This window comes from Sinocyclocheilus anshuiensis, unplaced genomic scaffold, assembly GCF_001515605.1.
Source record: "Sinocyclocheilus anshuiensis isolate Anshui unplaced genomic scaffold, SAMN03320099.WGS_v1.1 scaffold785, whole genome shotgun sequence".
Classification (NCBI taxonomy): domain Eukaryota; kingdom Metazoa; phylum Chordata; class Actinopteri; order Cypriniformes; family Cyprinidae; genus Sinocyclocheilus; species Sinocyclocheilus anshuiensis.
Window position 1 is genome coordinate 188,532 of NW_015536502.1, and position 18,061 is coordinate 206,592.

The 18,061-nt window shown below is 36.0% G+C and overlaps 2 protein-coding genes across 2 annotated transcripts in view; one reads left to right on the top strand and one right to left on the bottom strand.

Annotated features, from left to right (window-relative positions):
* Positions 1-6,391, bottom strand: part of LOC107690301 (otolith matrix protein 1) — a 21,641-nt gene extending 15,250 nt beyond the window's left edge. The window contains exons 1-8 of the mRNA XM_016488607.1: positions 6,272-6,391; positions 5,436-5,572; positions 5,065-5,167; positions 4,753-4,938; positions 4,344-4,518; positions 3,559-3,626; positions 2,958-3,142; positions 681-852 (exon numbers count right to left, since the gene is read on the bottom strand). Of these exons, the coding sequence (XP_016344093.1) occupies positions 681-852; positions 2,958-3,142; positions 3,559-3,626; positions 4,344-4,518; positions 4,753-4,938; positions 5,065-5,167; positions 5,436-5,572; positions 6,272-6,350 (1,105 nt within the window). The 5' untranslated portion in view covers positions 6,351-6,391. The remainder of the gene's footprint in view (positions 1-680; positions 853-2,957; positions 3,143-3,558; positions 3,627-4,343; positions 4,519-4,752; positions 4,939-5,064; positions 5,168-5,435; positions 5,573-6,271) is intronic.
* A 2,248-nt stretch (positions 6,392-8,639) lies between these two features.
* LOC107690001 (activin receptor type-1-like) lies at positions 8,640-17,284 on the top strand. Its single transcript, XM_016488232.1, has 11 exons — positions 8,640-8,787; positions 9,912-9,987; positions 10,500-10,579; positions 11,572-11,823; positions 12,192-12,400; positions 13,527-13,626; positions 13,800-13,946; positions 14,070-14,348; positions 14,468-14,662; positions 14,816-14,946; positions 15,840-17,284. Exons 3-11 carry the CDS (start codon positions 10,513-10,515, stop codon positions 15,972-15,974), a joined length of 1,515 nt encoding a protein of 504 aa, XP_016343718.1. The 5' UTR covers positions 8,640-8,787; positions 9,912-9,987; positions 10,500-10,512; the 3' UTR covers positions 15,975-17,284.
* The last annotated feature ends 777 nt before the right edge of the window (positions 17,285-18,061 follow it).

Consider the following 18,061-nt stretch of genomic DNA (forward strand, 5'->3'; position numbering starts at 1 on the left):
GCGTGGTTGACTCTTAACTTTTATAAAGAATATCTCTTTGGATTTGAGACTTTAGTCTTTGCAACTTTACAGATCTTCTTTATGCACCAAGAGCTTGTAACACTCCAAAGAGAAAGGAAAAATTGAAATCGCATCATATGACCCCTTTAATGCATCCTTGCTATATAAAAGTACTCATTTCTTTCAAAAATAAATAAATATGAATGGTAGTGTTTCTGTATCTGTAATGTTTCTCCTTGTATATTGTTTACAATAAAGAAAATAATTTAAAACAGTCAGAATAATTTAAAGTTTCAGTTATTAATTTTCATGCATCCATCCAAAAGAAAAAAAAACATGATGCACCGGTGCATTACATGCCTTGTAAATATGCTTTCAGAACTCAAAACCTCAGTCTGAAAAATACCATTTAAACCTTTGGAAGATATTTTTGTTAGTCTTAAAGGTACAGTAACAAAGTAAAATGGTTATTGTTCATTATTTGGTACTGTGCCCTTAATAGTCATTTAAATAATGACTGTTTTTTGATGCACATTCACTACATTGTTATAAGCAGACCGTTAATGAAAAAATGTAATTCTAAAAGTTCTGATATGAACAATATAATCCCCTATAGAAACATTTACAATACTGACGTTTGCATAATACAATAACTGCATAACAGCTCTGCTCCACTGTACCTTCACACTCAAAAGCCTTCAGTATGGTGGTGTAACTGGGCCCCAACCAGGAAGTGTAGGTTCCCATAACACGCAGCAGCTTTGTTGTGGAATCGCTGAACAGCACATCAGGTTGCCCATAATTCACCGAGATGAACAGAGAGAATCCTTCAGTGGCATTAGCAAATGCATTCTAGAAGACAGAAACGGGTAAAACAAAATAAGAAAAAGAGAAAATGCAATCAAGCAGAATTTCGGGAATACTCGCAGAGAAGCAAATAAAAGAGAAAAGGGCTGAGAGTGGGTGTTAGTTTGAAATATGTATATTTGTTTCATTTGCAAATATTGAATCTTTTTGACATTTTTTGCTCATATTTTGCACTGTGCTTTGCTCAGTATGTGTGTGTGCTAGTCCTGCTTTCATAACAGAGCTCACTGTAGTGACATCCTCCCCTAATGACACACTGTAATGTGAGACGGTGTCTTGTGAAAATCAATGATCACCACAGGGCTCTGGCTGGATGTATTGAACACATAAGTCATCCTGATGTAATCCGTGTAATACTCGAGACATTCAGAGATATCACTGATAATATAGGTTTTGGCAGGGCTCGTTTAATCATACCATTGACCGCTAATGTGCAGGAACATCACTTCCAATGAGAATTTCATGCTCTGTATTGAACAAAAGGGATTTCAGATTTTTTCTTTTTAGAGTTTTTATATTATTTCACGGATAATGTAATAAAAATGTGAATCAAACCTGATATCCACACACAGTGTAACTCTCTAGGAGTATAAATGTCATTATATAATTTGTGGCATTTTTATGTGTGTGTGCAGCATAATGGGGTCCAAAAGTCTGAAACCACTAGTTGCTTCTTTTTTTACGTTTCTAGGGATGTAACGATGCACCCCAAGCCAGATGAAAATCGATACAAATATTGTATGTGACAATTCAAATCGGTTCAGATGTTAAACGAATCGTGATACAATTGGGGATTTATATGAATGTATCTCTGAGGGGAACTGACTGTTTTAGAAAAGTTTAGATAGTATTTTCTTTTAAAGTGGCACTGTATCGCTGCTGTTGCATAAGCGCCACCTGCTGTCAGAGTAAATTTGCGCTCTTATTCAGAGCGTCTACTGTTTTTGTTTCGTGCAGATGTTTTATGTAGTATAGTTTCACAAAGCTAAGGTCAGACCATTCTGTTTTTGCTTCAAATTTTGAAATGATACAATGTAATTTAAATCAAATACTGCTCATGCTGCATGTATGCAGCATCTTTGTTTGGATTGTGATTAAAATGCAGTGGTTGCCTCTACTTTTAAATGGAAAGAGCACAGACAAATCCTTAGTTTGTTTATATGAAGATATTTATTTTATTTGTAATATTTATTTATTTGATTTGGGGTTTGATTTTGGGGTTTTAAAATTTAAATTTAGTTTTGTTAATTGACATATTTCAGATTCACAAAGAAATGTGCAGCGTTTTGTCCAAGCAATAATAAAAGGACACCTTTTAATTTATAATTTGTCTTAAATCTAATTTTGTTAAAAAAAATAAAAATAATGAGAAAATTGTATCGTGAATCATATTGCATCGTGAGTTGAGTGAATAATTTAAATTTGAATTCAATTTTGAATTAAAAACATTTAATTGCCAAGACCTAGAAATAGTGTCTAAAAATAGTGCAGAATATTAAATACTTCTTCATTTCACATTAGGGGAGTAACAATTCACTCATGATACTCAATACTGATCTCTCCATATGATACTCTCACAATACTTTAAACAAAGCCAAAATTCTTTTTTTTATTTTTTTTTTATTCTGATACTTCTAAGGCATATGATGAACAGTTAGCAAAAGAACTGTTCATTAACCAGAATGGAAATATGCATTATTCTACATTAGACACTTATGCTTGCAATACATTATTAAATCATGTATTTTAATTAATTAATAATAATGAATAAACAAGGTAGCTCAAATGTGTGAGCTTTCTGATTTACCATATTTGATGTGCTCTTTGTATGTTTTTTTTTTTATTATATATTATTAAATCTTTCATTTTTGGGTGAACTATACATGATACGTATTGTTACTATCCACGATACTGTACATATTACATTTTTGTATTGTGATATATTGTGACACAATGTATTGTCATACCCCTATTTCACATTATACCTTTTCATTTGTTTTTTGATTTAAGCGCAAAAAAAATCCTGGATTTTCTGACTGTTCTCAGACTTTTGGACTCCAATGTGTGACTGTGTGGCCGTCTCTCCTGACCTGTACACGTTCCAAGAACTTGTAAACACGGCATTTGTCCTCCAAACGCACTACCACAGCATTGGTTGGCACCACAGCCAGGTGGCAGCTCTCATGTTGGAACAGGTTAGCTTCTCTCCCGTCAGGACACAAGAGCTTCAAGTCTTCCAGCTCCAGGTCCAACGCCCAGGACTCCTGGTTCTTACCTTACATGAATAATAAGCCAGACAAAGATTTCTTACAGACAGCGAGAAGTTCTAAAACAGAAGGCATGATGAAACATTTGTCTGGATGAAACTTTTAAATATAAAATTAAGAAAGCTTGCAAGTCATGCAGGCTTTCATAAAAAAGTATTAAATATATCTATATCTAATTTTAAAAAAAAAAAGCTTTCATAGATCCCATCAGGCACACAAAGAGATGCATTGTTGTGAAATGCTGCCCCCCTGTGTCTGTCAGCCAGTGAAACATGATACAGATCATGAAGTGAAGGCTACAGTTGTCCTCCTTCAGTCCCTTAAAACATTCCATTTAATAAGAAACCAACTTGATATTCTTAATGCATCTGGGCATTTTTGCCCTCCTGTTTAACTAGCTCTTCTTACACCCTGCATTACTTACCCTGCATGTTGTCGAAGACTGTAGTGTGCTTAACAAAAGCAACATCCCCGAGATTCTCGGCCACACACCTGCATGTTTTAAATAATAATATATTATAATAGATATAAAATATATACACTACCATTTAAAAGTTTGGAATTAGTAGCTTTTTAAAGAAATGTATACTTTTATTGCGCAAGGACGCATTAAATGAATCAAAAGTGACAGTAAAAAAATTTATAATGTTACCAAAGATTTTTTTTTTCAAACAAATGCTGTTCTTCAAACTTTCTGTTCATAAAAAATACTGGAAAAACAACAATTCCAAATACACTTTCCATTCCTAATTACGCAGCCCAACCATGTTCAACTAATAATAATAAGACAAAAAGTGTCTTAAGCCCTAAATCAGCATAATAGGATGATTTCTTAAGCATCTTGTAACTGGAGTAATGGCTGCTGAAAAATGAGCTTTTCCATTACAGAAGAAAAAAAACGGAAAATGTAAAATATATTGAAATAGAAAACAGTTATTTTAAACTGTAATAATATTTCACAATATTACTGTTTTTGATTAAATTAATGGAGCCTAGGTAAATGTTCTCTCAAAAACTTTTCAATAAATCATACTCACCCAAAACTTTTAAATGGTAATGTAATATTAGACTTACAGTATATAGAGAACTGTTTTTTGTCCCAAACCCATTATGCAATACAATATTCTTGCTACACAAAGCATATTCATATTTTGAATAATGGTTCCACTAGAACATATGCATTCTCTCACATCTCTGATCATACAGCACCTAAGAGCTCCAGCCTCCCCGAAGTGCCGTTCCCGAGGGTTGTTGGCGCAGATGTGGTGGTCATTCTCATCCCCAATGCAGGCCTCACACAGGTTCCTTGGGTTATTTCCTTTGGGATCATGTTCTGGGTCCTTCACTCCTGGGACACAGCTGTACCCAAAGAAATCTCCTACCACTGGAAACCATAGGGAGACGGATATAGCTTTTTAAATTGCTGCCAATGGGTGCCATTACATACTCAATTTGCATCTGAACCATTTTTAACCACTTATATAAAAAAAAAAATGAAAGCATTACTTTGTATGTATGTCACCGATAATTAAACCAGATGTTAGGAGCTTTGTAATCTATCAAATAATATCAGTAACTATTATACATGCAGGTGAAATACAGCATGGTAACATCTCACCATGGGGAAAGTTGCACTGCTCATCCACGCTGATCTGCGATGTGTTGACCAGGAAGCCAATGGGGACGGTCCAGCCCACTGTAGTCCGCATCCCTGGGTGACAGGAGCTGCGTTCGTGCATCTCCAGTAGTGACAGATCACTGGATGATGTCCGTGCCAGTGCAACCACGTAATAATTAATGCCATCTGTGTCAGACACAAAACATCGGTAAAGTCACGTGAGCATGCACTGACGTCAAGCTCTTTGACTAAAATATTTTATCAGATCTCTGACTGGTGCTTTAATGCTTTTAATAGTTTAAACATACTCACCCACACCATTATAAGACTCTCCCACAGCCACATCTAAGCCATAGCAAAACCCAGCTGTGTAGATCTCATCAGCATACATAGTAGAGGCATCTGCAGTGCCATTCTGTTTACATCACAGACAAATTATACTAAACCATATACTGAGAAATTTCCATCATTTTTGATATAATGGAAAAGCAAAACGTCAAACATTTTGTAAGACTGAATAATCAGTTGAGAAGTTGAAGGAGTGCAAGAAAAGCAAAAAGGAGGAGCAAACATCTGCACAATTTTAAGGTTCAATCTGAAATATATGAGACTTGTAATATTGCAGTCATTTTCAAGCACCATATCTGATTTGATTTGCTTCTTGGGAAGCAATTTCCTACAACCTTAATTTGCTTCATGCAGTCACTGGGACTTTGGCCCCTCACACAAAGGAGTTGTCCGCGGATGTTCCTGGCTGTGGCGTTCCCAGCTAGATCCAAACACTTTTGCTCTTCAGCATCAGACACTGTGCACCACCTGACTGCAAAGCAAATAAACTTTCATTTGATTTTAATTCAAAATGTGTACTTTTTCAAATAGTGACAAACATCAAATATATTTCAGGATTTTTTTTTTAACTGCACCAGAATGGCAGTCAAAAAGCTTGCTCTCACCTGATAGTTTTCATTTTAGAATAACAGTAAAGTTAACCAAAAAAGTGTGGAAAAGTGATGACTAAAAATATTTACACAACTCAAACTACTTTACATTTTAGATTCTTCAAAGAAGTCACTTCTAATCAACTTATTGAGGCAATTGCAATGCAAACAGTACTGAATGAGTTCCCATGTATGCTGGATCTTAAATTAAATTAAATTAAATTAAATTAAATTAAATTAAATTAAATTAAATTAAATTTTAAAATAATAAATTAATTAAAATAATAGAATAATAGAATACTGAATGAAAATCCATAGGTAAGCACAATTTATATTTACCTATAAAAATACTGTCAAGCATTTAAGCATAAACGTTTAGATTAAAAGATGAGAAACATAAATTCAAATAAGTTTGTCCAATCTTTTTCATAAACGTATTGCTATATAAAGTTCCCCAAGTTAATTCTGATATCAAATTAATCAAGTGCAGAAAGCCAATCCAAACAAGAATATTTCATTTTATAATCAGCCAATGTCGTAATAAGATCAAAAAGCTGAGAGCATATAAATATAGTACTTACTAATGTTGTTTTCGGTGGACATAGAAACCAGAACAAGTAAGAACAGAACCACAGCAAGGTGTCCTCCTGGATGATCCATGCTGACTTTAAACAGTAACCTTCCAAATGGGCTCAGACTCACAGAGGTGGTATGGGAAGTAAGGTAAAAAAAAAACGAAAAAGAAAAAAGTAAAAAGACAGGGAAAAAAAAGGCTTGGGGCTCATATTGCTACCTTTTTAGGGTACCCAGAAGTCTCAGAAACCAAGAGGGGAGGGAAAAACTTTCCATTAGGTCTTTACCGAAGTTTCTCTGCCTTTTTTTTTTTTTCTCAGATCTAACATTGTTAGGTTATTTTCCACTTATCCGATCACGATGGGCATCTAGTGTTTCTTTTCCTTATCCAATGGGACCTCATGGCATGCAAGCTTTTGCACACTTCACTGCACCTGGCACCGGACAGGTCAGATCATTTCTGAGGTTATAATTAAGTAAGATACAATAGCTTTTTGTGGACAGCTTCTAAAGCCCCTCAAGATTAAACCAAAGGTCCAAAACAAGCCAAGTTTGATTGGAGATATGGATGGAGGGGCAACAGGGGATTCTTTTGTGCCACTATGCAATTAAGGAAGCATATAGGCCACTTGATATCTCCTCTGCATCCTAATTCTCATGTCACCTTCCCCATAATCAATGCTTTATTAAAGGAGACACGAGTCATCTATGAGATAGAGGACAGAATTTCAGAGCCAAAAACAAACCTATAAAGGTACACATACTTTGATGTACACATGTAGCCAAAACAATACAAAATCCTTGTTAATAAATGTAAGAAAAAATATTGATTCATAAAACAAAATAAATAAATACAAACAAAATTTCATTTTAAAAACTTTTAGCAAATTCTTAGACAAATTGTTCTATTTTCAAAACAGTAAAAAGACTGATGTCAGTGGCTTAAAAAATGGCAACTGGTTCGATATTTTATCAGTAAATCAGACTCTTTGCTGAGTAACATGTTTTTCATGTTGTTGCAAGCAAAGAAAAAAAGCAATAGTGCATTTCCCCCAGAGGTGCAATTGTGTTCCACACAACATTGACCTCAGTGCCATGAATGCCCCAAAAATTGCAATGCTTTGATTATACATGAAAAATCTATGATATTGAGTGGAAAAGAATTGTGGCAAGTCACTTGATGGCCGTCAGACGCCTTATTTCCCTGCCCTTCAGTGCCCCTGACTCCCTATCCATTTTTCCCCATATAGAAAATGGCATGTCCATTAATCAACAAGCTATTTTAGAACAAAAAAACTGTCAGGCCACTGGCTCCTTGACTCCTATCATGGCAAGGACATTTTGCTTTCTTTAAGCAGCTATGTGTGTGTCTCTCTAACAGTTTGTAAATAGTAATATAAATGATCAAACACTTTCAGGTAAATTGATACAGTTCATTGAACTGATGAACATTACATACAATTGTAAATTTGGAGGTGTTGTAAGACCAGGTTTTATATAATTTTCTCAAGGTTGATGCAGTCGGTTGTGCGTAGCAGGTTTGTACTGGTCAGCATCTGTATTTTGCTATAATATGGATCTTTGAGATTTGCCTTAAAGGAATAGTTCACCAGAAAATTAAAATGAGCTTTTTTATTCATACACCCCTCAGGCCATCCAAGATGTAAATGCATTTGTTTCCTCATCGGAACAGATTTGGAGAAATTTAGTATCACATTATTTGCTCACCAATGGATCCTCTGCCATAAATGGGTGCCGTCAGAATGATAGTCCAAACAGCTGATACAAACATCACAATAATCCACAAATTTCCAGTCCATCAATTAATGTCTTGTCAAGTAAAAGCTGTGTGTTTGTAAAAAAACAAATCCATCATTAAGGTGTTTAAACTTTAAACCGTTCCTTCTGGTCAAAATAAAGTCCATAATATGTAATAACGCTGTTCCGATTAAGAAACAAATTCATCTACATCTTGGAATCCTGGGGGCTAGTCAATTTTCTGCAAATTTTCATTTTGGGGTAAACTTTTCCTTTAATACCATCTCATGTTTGTATCACTTCAAAATTATTAATATTCATTCCTTAATATTTTAATATAATAGATTGCATTCACCACTATAGCTCACAGTAAATTCGACCATTTTGTTTCTTATTTATTAACGAGGAAATGAAGCACTCCATCAGTTATCACTAAACTCTGTACAATTGTTTGTAGACAAACAAAATTCCTTGCTTCATGAGGTTGAGCCAAATGTTTTGTTTAAACGTGATCTGAGACAGAAATGTGTCGTTACAAAACAATCAAAGTTATTTTATGGATTCAGGGCCTGGCACTCACATTCGGCGGACTGCGGTATCCCACAATGCTCTCGCGCGTCACTTGTTTATGGTGGCGTCACGGCGCAGTCTTTTCATTCTCTCTGGGTGGCGGCAGACAGTCTGTCAGCGTCTCAAACACGACTTCGAATAAAACCGTGAAAACACGGAATATTAACACAAACATGAATCTACATCGCAGCTAAAGGTAAAAGCTATCTTTAATGGCACTTTGATTTGTTGGAAATAAATGCGGCGAGTAAATAATGGTCGTTAGCACAGTTAGCACAGCAGCTGCAAACAGGCCGATTATTAGACAAAGTTATAATGCAGACATTATTATGATATGTCGACAGCTTAGGTTTTTGCGTGTTATTTTGTATTTTTGTGTTGTCTGTGCTTTGATCGTTGCTGTAGTCGATCTGATTATATTGTAGGCACTTGTATCTGTTAAAGCAGATCATCTGTAGTGTTAAAACAATTTTCTATTAACAGCTCTGTGTGTAACTCATTGCACGTCAGTCATTTTGATTGTGTTGTTGCTTGTAAGAGATCATAACAATATAGACTCTCTGATCTTCACTGAAAAGGTTCCCATGGTCACTAAAAAGCTGGAAATATCAGTCAGTGCTAAAACTATAATATATTTATTTATTTATTTATTTATATTATTATTATTATTATTTATTTTTTGCAATTATGCAATTCTAGACTATTTTGCTCGCTAGAAAATTGTAACTTGTGTGTGTATAAAATATATGAACACTATATTTAATAAGGTCCAGATTGCAAAATATGAGAATCCAATTGAGACCATGTGAAAGCTTTTGGGAAAAATTAAAAAGTAGAAATGTTACTAAGTGGATATTTCAGAATCATCACTATTTAAAGTTCTCTCAAAACCATCAAAGCACAATTTGCTGCTGTCTGTAAAGCAAAATAAGTTCTGAAATTCATATTAATTATTTGTATAATAATAAAATAACTTTTCTGAATTTTCACTCAAATTGAAATGCTAATGATAAAATTTCGAATGAAAATAAAATAATAGTTCAGAAAAATGCAAAATAGAATTATTTTTAGGATCCTTTGCATTTCGAAAAAAAACTTTCATTAATATGGTTAATGTTAATATGGTTAACATGTTAATATGGCAAGCAGCAAAAGGGAATCAAGCCATAAGTCAGTTCCAGCTCTCTGACTATCTGTGCAGAGACTTCCAGGCACCCCTCTTATCCTGTCACTCACTCCTTCCTGAAGAAATGACCATGAGAAAGGCACTGCTGTGGAAAAAGTTTAACATGCTGCTTTGGTTTCCATCTTCTTTTTTAGGATCAAATGGGAAGACAGAGTCTGGCTGTGCACATACTGAAAGAAAGTGCTGAGAGTCACCTGAGAAGTTGTACAAGTAAGACTGTCCTTGTTGCTCTTGTGTAAAATTGCATTTTTTTTTGGTCATTTTGAAATTGCATTTTTTTTTAGTTGTCAGGATTTAAGAGGCATTGAATAAAATGACCCTACACCATTTCAGAGTCAGTTTTCGAGGACTCATAGTCTATAATTAGTCATGATGTCCTTGAATATTACAACGTAATGGTGAGTCCTGCACACCCAAAATGCTTGTTCCTTTCTGTCTCTCCTAAAATGCTCCTTCACTGTCTTTGATGTCGCTCCATAATGGGCATCTCTCTCTCCTCGGTTGCCATGGAGACGGCCCCCTGTCTGACTATTTGTGGCGTGAGAGAGAGGCAGAGCACAGCTGCATTCTCAAAAAAAATTTTATTCGTCATCTTTGCGGTTCTGTTCTCTTGTTGGTCATTGATTCTGGCCCACTGTTCTGTAGAACTTTTAAACTAAGCAGGTGATTTGTGATGTTTCTTGGTTTAAATGTGCATTTGTAACACCTCGTTTTCCTTTCAGTGCAGTGAACCAAATGGGGCATTGCAGTACCCGAATCATCGTCCTATTCCTGCTTCAATTCTTACGGACATCAGCTAAAGGTAAAGAGCTGGCAAACATAAATCCTTTTTCTGATATTTTACCTTTTACGTTTATTGTTGTATAGTTTTATTATTATTATTATTATTATTATCATCATGAATAATAATTATTTATTTTGATTCATGTATTTTATATGTGATGTGGGTAATCCTTAAGGGATCATTTCTTTTTAAATAAATTAATACTTCAGCATAAATTAAATTGATTACAAGTAACAGTAAACAATCTTTTGAACTTTCCATTAATTAAAGAGCCTTTTTTTCAATTGTAATAATATTAAATATTTTTTGAGAATCAAATCAGTAATGACTACTGAACATTCAGCTTTGCCATCACAAGAATAAATTACATTTTCAAATATATTAAAATAAATTCTACAATTGCTACATTTTAAGAATATTTCAAATATTACTGGTTTTACTGTATATTTTATCAAATACATTTTGATAAATCATTTTTGGATGTACTATCCCTTTAAGGGTGAACTGATAATATATGTTTGACTTTGGCATCTGGAAATAGCATGCCTGAGACTATAGTGGCATTAACCAATAAGTCATAGTTTAAACATTAGCCACAACGCAGTAGGATTGGTGTACCTAATCGTAGTTGTACTTTCATTAGGTGTCTGTGTCCTCTCTCCTCAGGCTCTGTTAGTGTGTCTCACGGAGGGCATAAAACATGAATGCTGGGTTAATTGATCTGTGTCATTGATGCTCTCTGGTCTTTATTCTCTGAAGTCAATTTGTAAAGTTGACATAGTTCAGTGTCACAGGAAATGAAGGCAGGGAGAAGGGAAGAGAACAGTCTCAGTTATCAGGCGGAGAGAGTCTCGTCTGTGAGGTCTGGCGTCATGCTGCTCTTCCTTAATTAATTTCATTGTTCCCAGAGTTTTTGCAGCTGGTGACAACTGACATGGATACAGACTGGGTCCCCTTTTCCTTAATTTATGATTTAACTCCCTGACTTTCTGTTTTCTGTCTCTCTCCAGATGTCTCCATTGACTGCATGTGTGTCGGCAGTGACTGTAATGAGCAGCAGTGCACTGGAGACCAGTGTTACACCTCTGTTATCATTAGCAACGATGTGACAACATTCAAACGTGGCTGTCTTGTCGGGTCGGAGAGCAAGCGCATGACCTGCTCCGCAACACCCTCTGCTAGTCATGTCGTAGAATGCTGCTCCCAACACATGTGCAATGCCAACGTCTCGAAAGAGACCCTTCTTCGACTACTGCTGACAGGTAAGTCAATTAATTCTTTACAAATTCAAGTTGTTAAAAGGTGTTGTTTTATAATTTAAGACATTTTAGCAACATTTTTTAAATGTATATAGTTTCATTCATTAAAAAAAAAATAAAAAATTCATTAAACAGTTTTGTATTTTCAAAACTTGTCATCCAAAAGTCATTGGGCCATCTCTGAGCCCAATTATTATTTTATTCTATTATTTATTTATTTATACTTTTATTATTTAATAATTGAATACATTCTAGCAAAAACAATTAAAATAATTTTTATAAAATATATTTTTTTCAGTAAATAGTTTTGCTTTTCCAAAAAAAAAAAAGTGAATATATTTGACGGTATTTGTGTCTCTGAAATGGTCCAGAAGGAGAGGCAGCTGTGCATTACCGTGTGGAGATGCTGATTCTCTTTGTGTTGGGGCCGTTTGTGGTTCTGGGATTGCTATCTGTTCTGGCTTTGCTGGTGTGCCGTAGACTCCATCACGGGCGTCTGGAAAGACTGCATGAGTTTGACACTGAGCAGGGGGCCATTGACGGGCTCATTGCATCTAATGTCGGAGACAGCACACTTGCGGTATTTCATTTCTATAGTTTACTAAAACTTTCTTAATATTTTGCAAATATCAGGTGATTTTTATTTTTTTTTTTTCAGAAGAATTCTCATAAGTAGTGGTCGACCGATATTGTTTTTTGACAGCCGATGCCGATATCTTGGAAAGCAGGGTGGTCGATATAAAGCCGATATAATTGTATTTATTTTAATTTAATTTAAGAAATTTGAAATCATTTGAAAATGGATTTTAAATAATTGTGTAAAATAAACATACTTATACTTTAGAAGACAAAGCATTTTTCACAAATAAATATTTAATAAAAATCTAATTAAAAAGGAAGTAAACACTGTAACCAACAGGGCACTCAGTATTCTGGGAAGTTTGTGTGCATTGGGAATCATATATTTTTTTTTCCATATAAAGCCAAGGTAACACTCATTTTGCATACAGCACACAGTGAAAATGACATGAATACGGCAGTGGGCAAATGCATAAAGCGCAGCATAATTTAACTGCCGTTCTCAGCGCCGTCAAAATAAAAGTCCCGCCTCGAACGATACTGATATTTGAAAAATGCCAAATATCGCCGATATATCGGCCTTGACTACTCATAAGTGCTCACCAAGCCTGCTACATTAAAAATAGTAGTATTATGAAATACTATTACAATTACAAAAAGTCTATTTGAATATGTTTTAAAATGCAATTTATTCCTATGACGGCAAAGCTGAATTTCCAGCATCACTACTCCAGTCTTCAGTGTCACATGATCTTTCAGAAATCATTCTAAAATGCTGATTTGGTGCTCGAGAAACATTTCTTATTATCAATGTTAAAACAGCTGTGCTACTTAGTATCACTGTTTCTGTAATAATTTTTTTACATGATTCTTTGAATAGAACATTAAAAACAGCTTTTATTTTATTTTATTTTTTTTATTTTTTTTTGGGGCAACGGTGTAAACTTATTTACTGTCACTTTTTAACAATTGAATGCTTCATTGCTGAATAAAAGTATTTCTTTAAAAAAACAAAAAATCTTACTCACCCCACACTTTTGAATGTTGCATTCAGTTTAGCTGAAGTTATTCTGTTTTCAGTCTTTAACCGTTAGATAATGCCTCATCAGTCTTGTGTTGTTTTCTAGGATCTGATGGATCACTCCTGCACATCAGGCAGTGGTTCTGGACTGCCCTTCCTGGTGCAGAGGACGGTTGCACGGCAGATCAGCCTGGTAGAGTGTGTTGGTAAGACAAATCGTAGAATGACCTTAGTACATATAAGACTACAAAATCTGTGACACTGTGTTTTGCAGCTTTTACAGCACATTACACAAGTAATTAATCTCTGTCTAGTAACGTGCAATAAATTACAGACAGTGATGTACGTGATATAATTTCTCTGTGTCCTGTGTTCTCAGGTAAGGGACGGTATGGGGAAGTGTGGAGAGGTCAGTGGCAAGGAGAGAATGTAGCCGTGAAGATCTTCTCCTCCAGAGATGAGAAGTCATGGTTTAGAGAGACAGAAATATACAACACTGTTCTACTACGACATGAAAATATATTAGGTGAGTCGGACATCTTTGTTATCTCAGATAATAGCATCTTTTCTTTAAATAAAATAAATGATAGAACAAAAAAATAGCTCAATACAATGTGGGTGATGTTATTTTAAACTCTTTTCTTTGCAGGATTCATGGCTTCTGATATGACCTCCCGAAACTCTAGCACTCAGCTGTGGCTCATCACACACTACCACGAAAACGGCTCTCTCTACGACTACCTGCAGCGTGTTGCCGTGGAGATGGCAGATGGACTGCACATGGCGGCGTCAGTAGCCAGCGGGCTGGTGCACCTGCACACGGAGATTTTTGGCACTGAGGGCAAACCGGCTATCGCTCACAGAGACCTGAAGAGCAAGAACATCCTGGTGAAGAAAGATCTGCAGTGCTGCATCGCTGACCTGGGTAATTTCTTGCATGCCCATTTTTTTTTTTTTTAAATCATAAGTGACCCTGTGCACGTAATGAATATTGAATAAATATATTAATTTCTTTACAAATGTTTTTTTTACTGACCCCAAATTTTTGAACGGTAGTGTATAATGAAAATAGTTTTACATATAATGTGGGAAATAATCCTAAAGTGGGAACTAAGCGCTACATGGCACCGGAGGTTCTGGATGAGACCATTCAGACAGACTGTTTCGATGCCTATAAGAGGGTGGACATCTGGGCCTTTGGGTTGGTGCTGTGGGAGATCGCTCGCAGGACCATCAGTAACGGTCAGCTACCTGGAATCTATTCAGAAATCTTTAATTATGTTTGCACAGAATTTTATTTATTTTGTCAGCATTTTAAGGACAATAGAGATCAGAATGTTCCCCAATTAAATGTACAATGACTATAATTTTTTTTTAAACACTGTGATCCTGTAGGAATTGTAGAGGAATACAAGCCGCCTTTCTATGACCTGGTGCCTAATGACCCCAGCTTTGACGACATGAGGAAAGTGGTTTGTGTGGAGCAACAAAGGCCGTTCATTCCCAACCGCTGGTTTTCAGATCCTGTAAGTAATGATGAGACACTCTCTGTATCCCTGTAAACATATTTACCTTGCAGTGGACGTGTTAAATAGTCTACACATATACAGTACTGCAGGAACGAGTCCTAAAACCCAGAAATGAGTTCGCATTTTTACAATTCCACTTCTGTTGTCCCAAAAATCAATGCGTGTAAATGCCTGAAATTAGGTTTTATGATGAACACAAGTTCAAGATATTTTCATGTTTTGTTCTTACGACATAAAGTACATCAGTATTGCCCCACCCCATTTGCTAAGCTTTTACACAATCTTGGTTTGAAAAAAAAAAAAAGTTGCTAATAATAAGTGGCTAAATGAGACAGAGGTCATCAGGGACATTAAATGTTATCACACCAAATAGGAAAACTCATTTACTCACTAGTCAGCTTTCAGAGCCTCATTGGGTTTATAATCGCAATCTTGCAAACCATGCTAACTAAAACGTTAACTGTTAGAATTTAAGCAAATACTGAAAGTTATCGAAGGCTGGTGGTGCTGTTGAAGTCATGTGAGGGGAATGTAGCCTGGTTCATTTATAGCCTAACTTTAGCTTTTTACTTCTGGTGATTGTATTTAGGCTTCAAAACGTGTCAAAATAATATACTTTTGTTGGTCACAGAGTTTATTCTCTGCAGTAATACAAAAACCAGTGGAAAAATCCTAAACATTTTTGTTGAGGGAACCAGGGTGATGCGAATTTCCAGATTGGCTTGTGAAAATACATCATCCCTGCAGCACTCTATAGCAGACTGTCTTTATGCTAAAAAAAAGGAACTAAATGTCTTATTTTCCATATATAAATGTTAACGTTTGTAGTCGACAGGAGATCCTCACTATGATCTGAAAACAAACGTCTGTGTGTTTCTGTGTGGTCACAGACCCTGTCTGCTCTGGTAAAGCTGATGAAAGAGTGCTGGTACCAGAACCCCTCGGCTCGACTCACTGCCCTGCGCATCAAAAAGACTCTGGATAAGATCCACAGCTCACTGGAGAAGGGCAAAACCGATTGCTGAGGAGAGAGGGCCGCAGAACTACTGACCGCTCGCCCGCTCATTATACAGACACTGTGTAACCAGACCGTTGGATTTGAGCACTGGCATCTGTCCCAACTCTAACATGCTGTTTATTTGCTTTGTTCTTCTTGTCCATTGGCCTAAAAACTTTTTATAGAGAATTACGCTCTCTTTTATGGATCATTTTTCCCACTGAACCCGGTGGGACTCCCATTTCCCCTCCAGAAACAGCATAAAGGAGAAAAATATGGACACGTTCTGACAGGCCTTGCATTGAACCTTCCATCATGGAATTTTTTTTTTTTTGCACCATCACGTTGTCTATTTAACCACTGGCAAACTTTTAAGATTTCTACTTTTCGGGAAAACGAAGAGGACAGAAACACACGCTGAAATGCAATCAGTACCCATAGTGTGTGTGTTTGTGTGTGTATGTGTGCGCATGACAACCAGAAGAACTTTATAGCTGTAATGTCACTTGCTTTTAGAAATCAGATGTTTTTGAGCTTTTCAAAGGTTCTTTTAGAAAAATAGGCAAAAGTCAGTCACAGTTTCTGAATTTGCTATTGTGGACTTGTTATAAAGCTCTTTGGTTACAAAATGCCACTATGTACAGTAGAAATTAGGCCTGTTTAGTGATCAGAATGGAGTGGTTAGAGATAGTTCACCCAAAATTGAAAAATGTGTGATCAGCGTGAACATTTAAAGAATGTTCACACTGCTCTTTTTCCATGCAGTGAGTGCATTTAGTGACCAGGGACTGTCAAGCTCCCTGAAAGTGAAAGAAACATAGGAAAAATGATCATATGGTTTATGGAACGGCATGAGGATGAGTAAATGGGGACAGAATTTTAATATATTTTTTAGGTGAACTATCCCTTTATCCCTTTACTCTGGTCTTGCTCAGAGCATCCCATGAGGGCTTCCTTTGACATAAGGCCTTTCTGACCTGTTGCCTCTATGCCTGCCTGACAAAAGCCATTGTAGCACATCGTAGTGCTTTTTTGTAGCAGTTTGTCTTTCTCTTTGCCCTCACCGGCATGTGTACTTGACGTTTCTTCACTGACAATCAGCCGCTGTCCATTAGGGCCTGAATTATTTGCTAATGTTATGTACAAAACCCTACTTATTATGAGTGTTCAAGGTAACTTGTCAACACACTAACAGAGCTAGTCATAGTCATAAACAGTCTCTGGTTTTGTGAATTTGCATATTTGTTTACCCTCACGCTTTTTGACACTTTTGTATTGCAGTTTTCAACATACACCATAAACCGAGAGAATGCTGAAAATTTTTACATTTTAAACGTTTTTGACTATTTAAAAGTGCAACATCACTCTAATATTGGATTTACGAGGTTTACAAAGGAAAACACTATCGTTATGTCCCAAGTCGAAATGGTTTGGGTTGAGTTGTGTGACGCTTTATTAAGAATTTGTTAATGCTGTCATGACACACTACATGAGACGGCTGCATACCGCTCAACACTGGTCACTTTTGCTCTTCCAAAAACGGACAAACGTTTACATATTTGTGTTCTACAGGGGAACGGTGTTAGGAATTGGACTACAGGAATTGTTGCATTATGAACTGTGAATGTTATAATGAAAGAAACCCTATGTATGATGTTACTGGAATATAAATGCAAGACACAATTATGAATTAAAAAAAAAATCAGCCCTTTTCATTCGTTACAACAGTGGAATGGTTTTTCTGTCATGTCCATGCTGTGATAATGCTTACTTTTTAGCCGTAAATTTCTAGAATCGTGTTGCATCTGTCTTGAGTTTTCCTGTACAGGGAGATGAGCTAAAGGAAGCCTTAGGAAAGGTTCCCCATTGTCTGAGTCTGCTGGGAAATTACCTTTCTTATCTGTGGTGATGTTTACAGGAGGTCTGCAGCCTCTCTCTGATAAACCAGTGCTTTTATAGCTGATAGTACATCGGCTGAAGCCAATGAGAACGTAAATGCCAACCGACTTGCAGACACAAGATCAGCTGTAGACTGCTTTAGTAACTATCTTTAAAAATTGGCTCTGAAATAAGCTTAGATGTAGTTCCATTGCATTCTTCCAGATGTAGCTTTTC